The sequence below is a fragment of the Palaemon carinicauda genome, chromosome 9 (assembly GCF_036898095.1).
Source record: "Palaemon carinicauda isolate YSFRI2023 chromosome 9, ASM3689809v2, whole genome shotgun sequence".
In the NCBI taxonomy this organism is placed as follows: domain Eukaryota; kingdom Metazoa; phylum Arthropoda; class Malacostraca; order Decapoda; family Palaemonidae; genus Palaemon; species Palaemon carinicauda.
In genome coordinates, this window is record NC_090733.1 from 127,517,447 (window position 1) to 127,531,089 (window position 13,643).

The 13,643-nt window shown below is 37.4% G+C and overlaps 1 protein-coding gene across 2 annotated transcripts in view; it reads left to right on the top strand.

Annotated features, from left to right (window-relative positions):
- The first annotated feature begins 2,597 nt into the window (after positions 1-2,597).
- The window catches only part of LOC137647136 (basigin-like), a 66,025-nt gene continuing 54,979 nt past the window's right edge, over positions 2,598-13,643 (top strand). The window contains exons 1-2 of one of the 2 annotated variants that reach the window (XM_068380390.1): positions 2,598-2,765; positions 5,718-5,894. In XM_068380390.1, the coding sequence (XP_068236491.1) occupies positions 2,714-2,765; positions 5,718-5,894 (229 nt within the window). In that variant the 5' untranslated portion in view covers positions 2,598-2,713. The remainder of the gene's footprint in view (positions 2,766-5,717; positions 5,895-13,643) is intronic. The other variant, XM_068380391.1, reaches the window with a different exon arrangement.

Below are 13,643 nucleotides of genomic sequence, written 5' to 3' on the forward strand. Positions count from 1 at the left end.
GAAAATTATGAGTATGATGTTGTGCCACAACATTAATAATATTTCTTTAACTCTATACGACTCTTTTAAAATTTTATTTGTGATTCTTGATGACAAATTTACTTCTGAGAAACACATTAGGTCTGTGTCGTCTTCAATTGCACAAAAAGTTGGCTTATTGAGAAAGTCTTGTAAGATTTTCGGTGATGAATCTATTCTGAAGAAGTGTTTTAATTTACCTTGTTTCGAGTATTGTTCTGTCTGGTCTTTATCTGCTTAATTTGTTGGACAGGAACTTACGGTCTATTAAAGTTCTTATTCCTGATCTAGATATTAATCTCTGACACCACCCAGGTAATTCGTTATACGTGTTGCATAAGATTTGTCATAATTCTAACCATCCTTTACATTCAGGTCTTCCCAGACAGTACAGTCGTGCTTGTAATACTAGGTATGCAGTTATTTCTAATAGCCATGCTTTCTCTATCATAAGGCGCAATGCTAAACAGTATTCTAGAAATTTTATTCCAGCTGTGACCAAGTTGCGGAATGATCTTCCTAAACTGGCAGTTGAATCTGTGGAACTATCGAAAGTTCATACTTGCAGTGAATGTTTTTTTATGTTGAACAGGCTGATATAAGTCTCTCTTTATAGTATTTATATGAAAGATTTAAGATATATTTTAATGTTACTGTTATTAAAGCATTCATATTAATTGCTCGTTACTTCTCGGTCAGTTTATTTATTTTTTATTTTTTTTTTAGTTTATTTAGGTTTTTTTTTGCTTTATTTTATTTTAGTTTAATTTTTTATCTTATTTTATTTTATTTTTCTATTTCCATTCTTTACGGTGCTATTTCGCTTATAGCAACCTGCTTTTCAAACTAGTGTTGTGTCTTAGCTAGTGATATATATATATATATATATATATATATATATATATATATATATATATATATTATACTGTATATATACTCTATATATAAGCATATATACTGTATATATATATACTGTATATATATATACTTTATATATATATATATATATATACATATATATATATATATATATATATATATATATATATATATATATATATATATCAGTCGTTACTAGTCCAATGCAGAACAAAAGCCTCAGACATGCATGTTCTTCCACTTGCTTCTGTTTATAGTCTTTCTGTGCCAGTCCACGCCCACAAACTTTCTTAGTTCACCAATCTATCGTCTTTTCTTCCTTCCCCAGCTTCATTTAGAATATAGGGACCCATTCTGTTATTCTTAATGTCCATCTATTTTCTGTGATTCTCATTGTATGTCCTGCCCATGTCAATTTGTTTTCTTACATATTGTTAGAATATCGTCTACTGTAGTTTGCTCTCGTATCCATGTTGCTCTTTTTCTGTCTCTTAGTGTTATTCCCATTATTATTTTTTCCATTTCGCCTTGAGTTGTAACTAACTTATGTTCTAAACTCCTAAAGCTTTATTAATACTCCAATTTTCTGATGGATAAGTTAATACTGGTAGGGCCATCTCATTAAATAGTACGTTATATATGTGTGTTTATATATGAGAGAGAGAGAGAGAGAGAGAGAGAGAGAGAGAGAGAGAGAGAGAGAGAGAGAGAGAGAGAGAGAGAGAGAGAGAGAGAGAGAGAGAGAGAGAAAGCATTTCACTCGAGAATTACGTAGTTTGTACCCGCATAACACGGACAAATATATTTTTTTTGGTCTACATTTACGGAATTGTTTGGTATTTCAACAATGTGGCACCGATTTTATTTTTTGGTATGCCAAGGAAAAGGGTATTTTCGAAGTACACTTGTTCCATTTCTTGATTTCTTGACGTTCTACCTGAAAATATGATCGATTATCTTTGATAGTCACGTGACCTCCTGTCATATGTGTCACGGTGACTCACATTCCTACCTTGGACAATATATCTTAATGATTTTATGTCAATGAGTAATTTCTTCATCGTAGCAACGATATTTTTTTCAAGATAATTATATGCGCCTTGGCGTGCGTCAAAGTGACGCAAGTGTGCTTACATTATCGTCGTGTTTAAAATGCTTCTGTTGTAATGATATTGTATAAAATTGCTCCAAAGCGTAAGATGAGTAAACCATAAGTTTGCGTCATCGGACGTGAGGGTATAACCCATCTTTACCTTTTGTTTCATATTCTCAACATTAAATGAGGGTGAAAGTACAGTGGTGCCATGTGTTCGGGAACCATAGAAAATGAATCCAGTAATATGATATAAACGTAGTTTATTGGGGCTGTTTTAGAATTTTATTGATAAGATAAGTTTGTTAAGTTCGTGTCTTTTGTAAGAAACTTCCAAATAATTTGTTCCAATTGTTTGCAATGTAGATTTGGCACTGCATGGTGGCTGCCTCTAGGGCAGGGTTGCCAAGTTTTCTAATTGAGAAAGGGCCAACTTCTAATCAACCGCAGCTTTAAAAGGCCAACCCATTATTATAAAAAAGGCCGAAAATATCGTATTTAAGGCACACATTTTTTCACGATATTACTAAAGGCCAACCAATTTCAAAAAGGTCAAATTTGAGGAGTTTTTGGGTTGAAAAAAGGCCAACTTGGCAACCCTGCTCTAAGCTCTCGCTGCAGACGACACTCTCAGCCCAACGACAGAAGGAGGTGTCCCGTCTCCTCCCATTTCGCTTGTTTTAATTTTTTTCTAGTGTATTGGCCAATTTTCCGTTTGAAATAATGAAAGCTTATTATAGCTTCTTGTTCCTGGGATTACTAGGACTATCCCTTGGTAAGTATATAGTCGGTATTTTGAGTTATTCACCGCCGACTCTTGGTTGTGAAGTATCGAGCTTTTCGGGTCTGCTCGGTCTGTTGGGGATTGATTTGGCACAATATATGTGTGGGGACTGAACTATCTTTAGCCAATGTATAACCAGTTGCCCTGTCATGTTAGTTAGATATATGCAATTGCCTAATGGCAGCCGTGAATTATTATAGTTCCATGAATGTGAAAGGTTGTATGTCGACAGATTTGCTTTGAACCAGCGTAGAGTTAATTAAACGAGCGAAATCTTATAAAAAACAAGGTGTGTCTTAACCTTTTAATTTGAAGGTTACGGTGAAATTGTAAAACTCCCCTTTACCCCTAAGTAAATTCAGTTCAAGTAATCATTTTGACTCTTATCGATGTCTCTTTGAGTGACTTAAGGTCGGTGATAGAGTTGTTTATGATGTACGGTAAAGTAGCCTAACCTAATGGGTTTCATTATAGAACAGTGCAATATAAGTTAGGACACTGAAACTCGTTTAATTGAATAGATCTTTGCAAATACACTATTTTGAATCCCATTTACTACTGGCAGAAACCTTTATTAACAAAATTACAGATTTTAATTAATATTCCCCATTTTTGTAGCACAGGCCACAGGAGCTTCCTTCTATTCCGTAGTTAAAAAATGTGGAGCCTTTGTATATTAGCGGCCAGGTCCTCCCTCGTACATCAGAAATGGACACCAACTAACGTAAACTCATCTCCCCCCCACCTTACCTACAACCCATGTCCTTACCTACTAAAGGGGGGCTTACGGGGGCGTCATCATAGATACATACATACAGGTGGTTGCTTTCATCCATACACCCCAAAAACATTAATAAGTGGTGCTTCTGTTTTAAATTACTTGTGCAAAGTAAATGTTATAGCTCTTAATTTATTTATCATGCTAATGATGAAAGGTTAGGGTAGAAACGTGTGTTTAATATATTTATTTTGGTAAGGGGAAATAGAAGCAAAGTCCATGTTCGATCAGAGGCTGGAGTGCGAAGCTGCAAGTCACCCCTTTGTTAAACTTGTATAATTGATGGTTAATGCCGAAATACTAGTCTATGGGGCTAACACACATAGGAGCAATGAGATAATGTTTAATCACAAGCGAAGTAAGCTACAACTGACCAAAAACCAATAAATTAGCTCAGTCAAGTAAATGGGTATTTTCAATACGATGAACTCTGCTACAAACGACTCCCTGAGACGGAAAATCACGTTTTCTATGCATCCGGAAGTAATGGGAAAGGAAAGTTCAACTGTTTTGACTGTTTCATTACTACTGTACTGTATTACTGATTTGATTACAGCAACTGTTTTTTTTTTTCTATTACAATGACTGGTTTTTAATGATGATGACTGGCAGAAGCAACAAAGGTTTAAAAAGATTATTTAAGATATACAATTAGACTAGTATACTGTATATTTTGAGGTGTTTTGAACGTACACCGCAATTGATGTCGATACTTAGCGCAAAGCCATAGCTTTTCAGTATGGTAGTCGACTCACCATTACTCAAAAAAGATGGATTTCTCCCTGAAATCATCATAAGAAATATTCAAAACAGCAGAAAATACATTAGAAAGAAAGTCTGTTCATTGCACTGTTCTATAATTTTACCAATTTATGTAGGTTAGCCAATTTTTCTTATGTTAAACTTCTAAAAGATGTGTCTGGCTAAAGTATTTGAACAAGGGTTATCATTTTTTGGTTTGATTGTTACAAAATTTTATCAATTTGCCTTATGGATATTTATGTTGACTCTTCCAAGTTTTTAAAGTCCATTTATTCTTTTTCTTTTTATTAAAATTGGATTGACCGAATAGAAAGTTAGGAGTGTTTACAGCCTCTGGAGAATAATCTGGTCAAACACTGTCTCAAACTCTGCTGTCAAATCCTGGGGATACATTACATTCCAATATCTACAGTAATAAAAAATTCTTAAGTAATAACCTATGTGGTAATTGCTTTTATTAGACATTTGAGATTAATCAATTACACCTTCCCCTAAGTGTAAAAATCATAGAACACTCGAGCGAGTGAGTTTATATTTTTTTTTAAGCGGGGTTAGGTATTCGTGAAATATAGGGAAGAATTATAAACTAATTTAGGTTGCCAAACCTTGCCAAGGAGGTTGAATCACATAGAGATATTTCCGGTTAGTTTTCCTATATTCATCTGTGGAGCCACTGGGACATGCAGACACAACCTCTGTGTAGGGCGGAAAGGGCCAACTCCTTCGCCCGCCTAATGACCGTCTCTACCTCACCATCAAAAACTTGCCCTTTCTTATTATCTTTTTAGAAGGAAATCAGAATTATATTGACAGGGAGATATATTTACAAAATATCCTATTAACACGGCATACAAATAAAAGAATACAAGGTATAACTACCTAACGGAATCTGACATTGGATGCCTTCCCTAAAGTGATTTTCTAATTTACTTCACATCATTAAATAGTAAATACATTACTGTACGGTTTTTGCAAACTTGAGTCTGTTTTTAAAGATGTTTGATTTATTTTTTAGAAGCATATGCAAATGAAGAGCTTTTTTAGAAATTTAGAATTTGCTTGACCATAGTAATGGTGTTTATCTGTTATTTGGGGAGTTGGCATCCTCATATTAATAAAATATTATGGTGGGATGTCTTATACATTACAGTATTCAGAGTATAGTCAAATTAGTTAAACCTTCCAAATTACAAGTAAAAGATGTGCTTTACTTCTAGAGCTCAAATTACGTATATGGTTATTTTGCCACTAGAAGTGGTTCCCTGCCCTAGTCTTATTTCTTTGGGGTGCACATACAGTACTTAAAAGCTCTTGTTCTTACATTATTTTTCTCTCTTTCTTTGTGGTGGTAAGTGCAACAATATGTTCTGAAGGCTTTTGAAATTGATTATGAATCCAAACAGGTCAGGGATATGGCGGATCATCTCCCGGGTCTAGTGGTGGGTTTACAATTGTGGACCCCTATAGTTTAGATGACTATGGGGGCTCCTCCGTCATTATGTTGGACACCAATGAAGGCGGCTATGTCCTCCCAAATCCCAGTGAGGAGTATCTGTCTCATACTCCAAAGCCTAAAAGGGGTGAGTTTTAGGGCTTGTTTGGGAGGCAGTGGAATAACGACGACGATGCAGAATTTACGCCTGTATTTTGCAGCGACTACCACTAGTCTGTGTGTTATACTCACATGCTTTATTCTAATTTTTAAGCTTTGGAGAAGCTTTTGACTTTTTTTTATTCTGATTGGTGAATACTAAAATATTAAAGTTTTGCGGTTGTGCATGGCATGTCATTGGGAGTAACATTTGTAATATATACTGGATACTTTTGTGAAAGGTGTCGTGAAAAGAACAGTGACTGAAATGTACAGAAATACAATTATGACTGCTTATGTATGGTAAGATTTTCCATTTAGAAAGGAATTGCCGTTATATAGGGCAGGCGTTGCAGATGAAATATTGTTTATCCAAATATCTTGCATGATGGTGATCCAAATTAATGTATTGATATATTGTATTTTATTCTGATAGTTTACATATCCTATTTTTTATACCGTGTTTATGTGTAACCGTAAAGAAAATTGGTGGTAACAGCGTTGTCTTATTCAGGAAATTCAAGAGTGTTTTATTGACTGTATATTTACTATACTGTATTGCACTACATTTCTCATGGGTAATTTCATTTGGTTCATACACAAATACAAACTCTTGTCAATATTTATATGGGGTTTCCTCCCAATTCCAGCAATGTGTTTCTGTGTCTAGAGAGAGAGAGAGAGGTTGATTTAATGTTGCTCAGTGTGGTGTTCGAGGTGGCAAAGTGTCAAAGTTTTTGGTGAGGTTTTCAACACTCACTGGAGAGACTACCTGCAATTCTGAGAAAACGCCCTGATTAACAATAATTGAAAGAAAAATATGATCCCTTTGACTGAGCACACTCGTAGGAGATGGAGACCTGTTGAGGTTGTCATAATCTGAAATAAATGAAACCTGCATGGTTAATTGCTCTGGTTGCACAAGGGCAGAAGCTAGAAAATCAATATCTCTGTGATCTATGGTTCCCTGTTCCCCATGGATGACACTGCATCTATCACTTCAGTATTCTGAAAAGGATGGTCGTCATTCTTGGACTCTGGGGTTTCGGGAAACTCCAGTAAAGAAGGATCTGAATGGGATATCATGAACTACCAAAGAAGGCATTTGCATCTTGCCAACAGAAGAGAAAGAAACAGATGGTGATCATTCTTGTTTAACCTTCTTTTTATGCCAATGGGAAGTCGGTCACTCCCTGCAAAAATCTCAAGTAGAAGAAGTGGTAGAGCACTTACCTCGACAACTTATGTAAAGAGGATGAGAATCGACCTTGAAATGGTTCATGAAGGTGCCATACAGATATCTATCGAAGCCGGGACCGGTTGTCATACTACCTTGAACAGCACTCGTGATCACTCTTGTACAAAAGTGAAAAGAAAACCCACACCACAAGTATAAAAGCACAGCGTGAAAGCGGTCACAAACAAGTCTGTCTGCAGCAACGACTAGAAGATGAGTGGAGCTGTCTCGACAACTCGGCCGCTCCTCCCCAGCATGGGCGGGACAGTTGGTAACCATACAGTGTTACCAGAATCCCACAACTTCTTAATTCTGGTCATGAGTAAATGACTTTTGAGTAAACCCCATAAAATAACGCAGGTTTGTATAGCTAGGTAAATACAAATTATCTTTAAAATTTGTACTGCTGTATGTAGATTGGACAAAGTTTTTCACCTCAGTACAGGTACTATCCAATTTCAAGTTATATTTTGCCCAATGGAAATGCTTATTGTAAATTATGTTTAGAAGTACTTAATTTCACCTAAATTACCAAGATAATTTTATTTGTTCAGTTATGAACTCTGTTCCAACACGTTCACAAACCTTTGTCGTTTAATATTGGTACACTCTAGCTTGCAAGCTGGTACGGTTGATGAAGAAACATTCTGGATCTGATAACCAAGATGGCATTCCCTTGTTGCCATTGTGTCAGGTCAACAGGCTGTGGCTTGACTCCAGGCCTCACTCTTAACTCCAGTCGTGCTAGCGTTCAGACATCCGTCGTTGGCCTTTGAAGTTTCGTTTCCTTAGTGCTAATTGTTTTTCTCTCATTTTTCGGATGAGTGCAAAGCAATCGCGTATTTTGAGGATTTGTCCTAGTGAGGAAGGACATCCTCGTGGGACTTTCGTGAGTCGCGTGGAAGTGGTTCCTCATCCTTTGCGTACTTCATGTAGGGGCATCGATGCTCCTCTGATTCTCCTTGTACGGTTTGAGTGAGGCCCGGAGTCGAGTACACCCTGTCAACCCGACATACTGGTGAGTAGAACATGTCATGTTGGTTACCAGATCCTTGATAATTCTTCGTCGGTCTTACCAGCTTGGACTCATGTTAAATTACTGTACTGAAGTCTGTATAGCTAGGAAAAATACAAATTATTTAGAAAATTTGTGATGTTTTTATTAAATAGATTCATATAGAAGATTGGGGGATTATTAACTACAATGCAGTGCTGCACATTATTTGGAATTAATATATTATACATTTATTAGAAAGTGCTGTATAAGTCTGAAATAGTTTCAAAATGTTTAATGTAAATTTATGTTTAAAATTATATATATTTTGCGGCAGTGTACATACTGTATTTGGGAAGGTGAAAGTTGTATGTAAATATATACTGTACAGTATATTTTTTTCCACATAGATTCAGCTTGACTAACATGGCTTCAAAATCTTCACATATGTTACATGCTTACTCAAGTTTTTATATGGTCTTTTTTTCATTTGTTCCTACACAAAGTAAAACTATTGTTCTTTAATTTGGTTATGACTTCAGCTAAGCTGTAACGTCCGTTAAAAATATAAAGAGGTACTGTGTAGTAGTTATAAATAGTGGCTGGTGGTGAGTAAGCCCCACCTACTTGTCAGTCATCTAGACATTCACTTTTGACTTCGAGCACGAGCAGTACGTAGAAATTCTTGCTGCCTTCGAAATTTTGTCCTTTTTCATTTTTTTACTTTCTCTCTCGAATAAATGAATAAGTATGCAATCATGCCGTTGTGTTTAAGTAAACATGGATATATTAAGAGAACAGAGACATGTACAGTGGTACCTCTACATACGAATTTAATTCGTTCCACAACCGACTTCGGATGTAGAAAATTTTCGGATGTAGAAACTAATTTTCCCATAAGAATACATGGTAATTCATTTAATTTGTTCCTCAGCCTAAAAACCCATAATAAATCCTTAATAAATGGCTACACATAATTACACATAACAATAACATAACTGCACAATAAGAAAGAAGCATGTAAAAAAGATATTTATAAAGAAATAATAAATAAAAAATGTGTTTTATTGCCACTTTACCTTAGACACAGGCCAACGCAGGTGTAGGATTTTGCTACGCCAGGAGGAGACGGACGATCGGCGAGAAGGTAGACATGGTGTTAACATGTTCTTTAAATAAACTCTCTCTCTCTCTCTCTCTCTCTCTCTCTCTCTCTCTCTCTCTCTCTCTCTCTCTCTCTCTCTCTCTCTTGTTCTTCTTCACTGTGTGTGTTAGAGACGTCTATTAATTTTTTCTGAGAGAGAGAGAGAGAGAGATTAAACAAAAATGAGAGATTAAACAAAAATGTGTTGTGTACATATGATTTTTAACAGCGTTAACGAGTTGAAAGACAGTTAAATGTAACTAAAAAAATAATATCAGCGATTCTGAATTCTTTTATTAACTAAAACAAATATTGATACAAACGCACTCGTGTGCGTATGCGCAAACACACACACACGCACGATGAGACACGATCGGCGAGGAGGTAGAGATGGTGACTGCGATAACATACCGCAACTTACACTACGGAAATTTTAATCTAACTTAGCTTATTTATTTTTTTTTTTATTTTTATATTTCATATTTTTTTAAATTTTTTTTCTTTTGATTTTTTATTTTCATCACTTTCAGTGATGAGTTACGGTATGTTATCGCAGTCGCCATCTCTACCTCCTCCCGACCGTCTCTCTTACTGCGTAGCAATTCTTGCACCTGTGTGTGTGTTTGTGCATACGCACACGAGTGTGTTTGTATCAATATTTGTTTTAGTTAATAAAGGAATTCAGATTAGCTGTTATTACCTTCTTAGTTACATTTAATTGTTTTTCAACTCGTTGATGCTGTTAAAAATCATATGTACTGTACTCTAAACACATTTTTGTTTAATCTCTCTCTCTCTCTCTCTCTCTCTCTCGGGAAAAAAAAATAATAGACGTATCTAACACTATAACTGCGAAGAAGAACGAGAGAGAGAGAGAGAGAGAGAGAGATTTTATTTAAAGAACATGTTAATGCTATGTTTAGAGAGAAACAGAAAAAGAGAGAAGTCTTATTTAAAAGAGCTTGTTAATGCTATCTTGGTTTTCTTTGCTTCACTTTTTTCTTTCTTTCTGTTCATCACGCTGGCCCTTCTCACAAATGATCGTTGCCAACAATCTCTTTGTCCTTTATCCCTATCAACAAAAGGCGTTCTATCTCTTCCAGGGTATTGCTACAATGTCTTGTAATAATGGTGATCCTCTTCGATGGTTATTTGCTTTAATGGCTGCCTTCAGCTTGATGATCCTCGAGATCATAGGCCTATTCCGGCCATATTGTTTAGCCATACAGTATCACTCACATGCACACTGCTCTCATGTTTTTCTATAATTTCTTGCTTCAATTCTAATGAAAGAATTGCCTTCTTCCTGTACTGAAACTTAGCTACTTAGGCACCATGATTATAGGTAAAATCAAAAAGGAAATGTTAGAAAAGGAAGAAAATAAGCACTGTTAATAACAGACCAAACAGAGGACAACCACACGATACACACAAGAACAGAGAACTGAGCACTCGACGCTCAATGGCGTAATGTTTACTTCGTATGTTGGAGCAACACTTTGGATGTCGAGACAGAAATTTGGTCAAATTTTACTTCGTATGTTGGGACATTTGTATGTAGAGGTACCACTGTAGTTGTTTTGGATAAAGTGACAAATGTGTGACAGGTTTATGTGCTAACTTGCCATTAATTTTCTTGTGCCTTTAGCGGTGGCTATACAGTAACTGTTCACAGTCACCCCCATCTCCCGCTTACGCATTAGATAGATGGTGTGATACTGAGAAATAACCCAGATGTGGAAGGCATTTCATTACACAATATAGTATAGGATTTTATGAGAGCACATATACATAAGGGCTCAGCCCTTCTTCGCCCGTCATTCCTCGACTCTTCTCACGTTAAAAGAGAGAGAAACACACAAATGATTCAGACTGGTAGCGATGCTCATTCTTTTACTGAATGGAGCACGCTCAACGTCGATTAGGATGAAGGACGGTGCCCTTCTCCTCTTCCTTCCCCTGCCCGTTCAAAGTACACCTTCTCTCTCCGTATTATTATCATTATTATTACTAGCTAAGCTACAACCCTAGTTGGAAAAGCAAGATACTATATGCCTAAGGGCTCCAACAGAGAAAAATAGCCCCGTGAGAAAAGGAAATAAGGAAATGAATAAACAATATGAGAAATAATGAACAAATAAAATAAAATATTTTATAAACAGTAGCATCAAAACAGATATTTCATATATAAACTATAAAAAGACTTAGTCAGTCTGTTCAACATAAAACATTTGCTACAAGTTTGAACTTTTGAAGTTCTACCGATTCATTGTTTCTAAAGGGAAATTGGCTCATGGTTGGATGAAAGAAACACGTGTTTGGTCTCCTAGCTTTTATAAGCGATGAACCGTGGGATCGAGAATATAATCCTTGTGATCAATTTTTCCGTGATTGGTCACCACAAGATTTTCCACTTCATGATAGTCCACATTTTGACCCCTAGCCTACTAGTGACACTTGAAGTAACGAGATCACCTGTACCTGCTCTTTCTTGACATGGCCAGTTCACGCACCGTGGAATTCTCACGCAACCGGGAACCGGAACGAGTGACCACCCAGGTCTGTTCTCCGCGCTCTTGCGAGTACCACTATGCAATCGGTATGCACACGACGCATCTGTACACCGCCCAATACCGCTCTGAATTTTACGGGCCACAGAAGGAACTACACTGTATTAAATCATTTTCTGCAGGCATGAGCACCACAGGCAACTCTATTTCTGAAAGGGAGACCTAGCGATGAGATTGCCCCTTCAACAGTTTCAAGGTATACTCCAGATTTAGCTCTCCGTCTGGATCGTGCATACTCTTGGGAAAGATAAAAGTTGTCTGTCTTTATCATGCATACTCTTAGGAAAATGAAAGAAATTGTCCTAAGGGAGGAGTCATCATCAATGGTTTTTGACATGACAGTGGTGCCCAACTGTCTGTCGTTGCTGTAGAATTCAGAGACCGACTGTTTGTTTGTCGATGCTTTTGCACTCATGCATATGTGCAGTGGTCTTAGAGAGGTTACTGTGGCTCCTAAGACAGTGTGTTTGGGTATTCATGATCGGCATTTCAGTACCTCTCAGTGATCAAAGACCTTAACATAAGTTGCCATGGTTGGAACTTGCTTGCATGGCTTTAGAATGAAATCTCAGAGAATTTACTGCGTTCTATCTGGTCAAGGTCATGCTTCCCGCACTCCTTTGACAGAGGAGATTCTGCATTGATGACCTGTTTGTCAGTGGAGAAACTCAAGAATGAGAACACAGTCATCTCAGCTCCTAAGTCTGCTCCTCTGGAGACCTTCCATTTCCAACCTCCAGACAGCATCCTTGATAGACCAGTTGTCATTTATATTCGCCAACTTTGTCATTACTCAGGATTTGTCAAATTGTAAAATGTTGGCAAAATACAGCAAGTTGATTCTGTGGTATGAAGGCTGTAACCTTCATGACACCAGTCAGCAAACCAAATGAGGCTAACTGGGTCCTTAAGGGGCGAGATACTTTTGTGGCATCAACGAAGGAATGCCCCTGTGGCAGAGGCTACATTTCTCATTCCTCATAGGGACGAGAGGCGATGGTGGAGCAGGGGAGGAAGGCTAGCCATGACTACCTTAAAGGCCCCGGCTATTTGAAGGTGGTTGGGGGGAGACCTTCAGTTTCTACACCTTCAGGATCAGTTTTGAAGAAAGCTCTGACTGCTTCCAAAGCCTGATCAGGACCTCCAGCTGCTGCTTCTTCTTAGACAGGTGCAGACAGTGCTCCACCTTTTTATGCCTATCTTGCCAGTTTAGGATGGGCGGTAGAGCATTGGTGGCCATGAAGGACTCATATTTTTAATATCCGTTCATCAGTCCTACAAGAAAGTATTTCCACTTCATCCTCAGGGAATTAGTGTACCAGTTCAAAGCCCTGTGGTTCAGACTGCCAATTGCTCTCAAAGTGCTCACGAGAGTGCTCGCTCTGATTTCAGCTTAGGCTCTCTCAAACAGGATAGGTCTTTTGAGGTATTTAGACAACTGTTTGATTCTAGCCTTTTCCAAGCAGCAGTTGCTTCAGGATTGAGATTGACTACGTTCTTTTTGTCGCTGTCTGGTGATTGTGATGAATTGGTTAAAGACGAGTCTCTTGCCCATGCAGAGGAGGAAGAGCCTGTGCATAGGGATATAAATGGGAGCACTAAGAGGTCTTCCACCAGACGATCGCATCAACAGGCTCTGGGAGGTTCTGTTCAAGAAAGAACTCCCAGCTGGGCAGTGGTAATGTCTTTTTTTTCACACAGGCATCTCCACCAGCACAATCGTTTTAGTGGTGTCTGAAGTGTCACTGGGTGGCGGCAAGTGATCTCCCTTGCCATCTTTCTGAAATTTATGT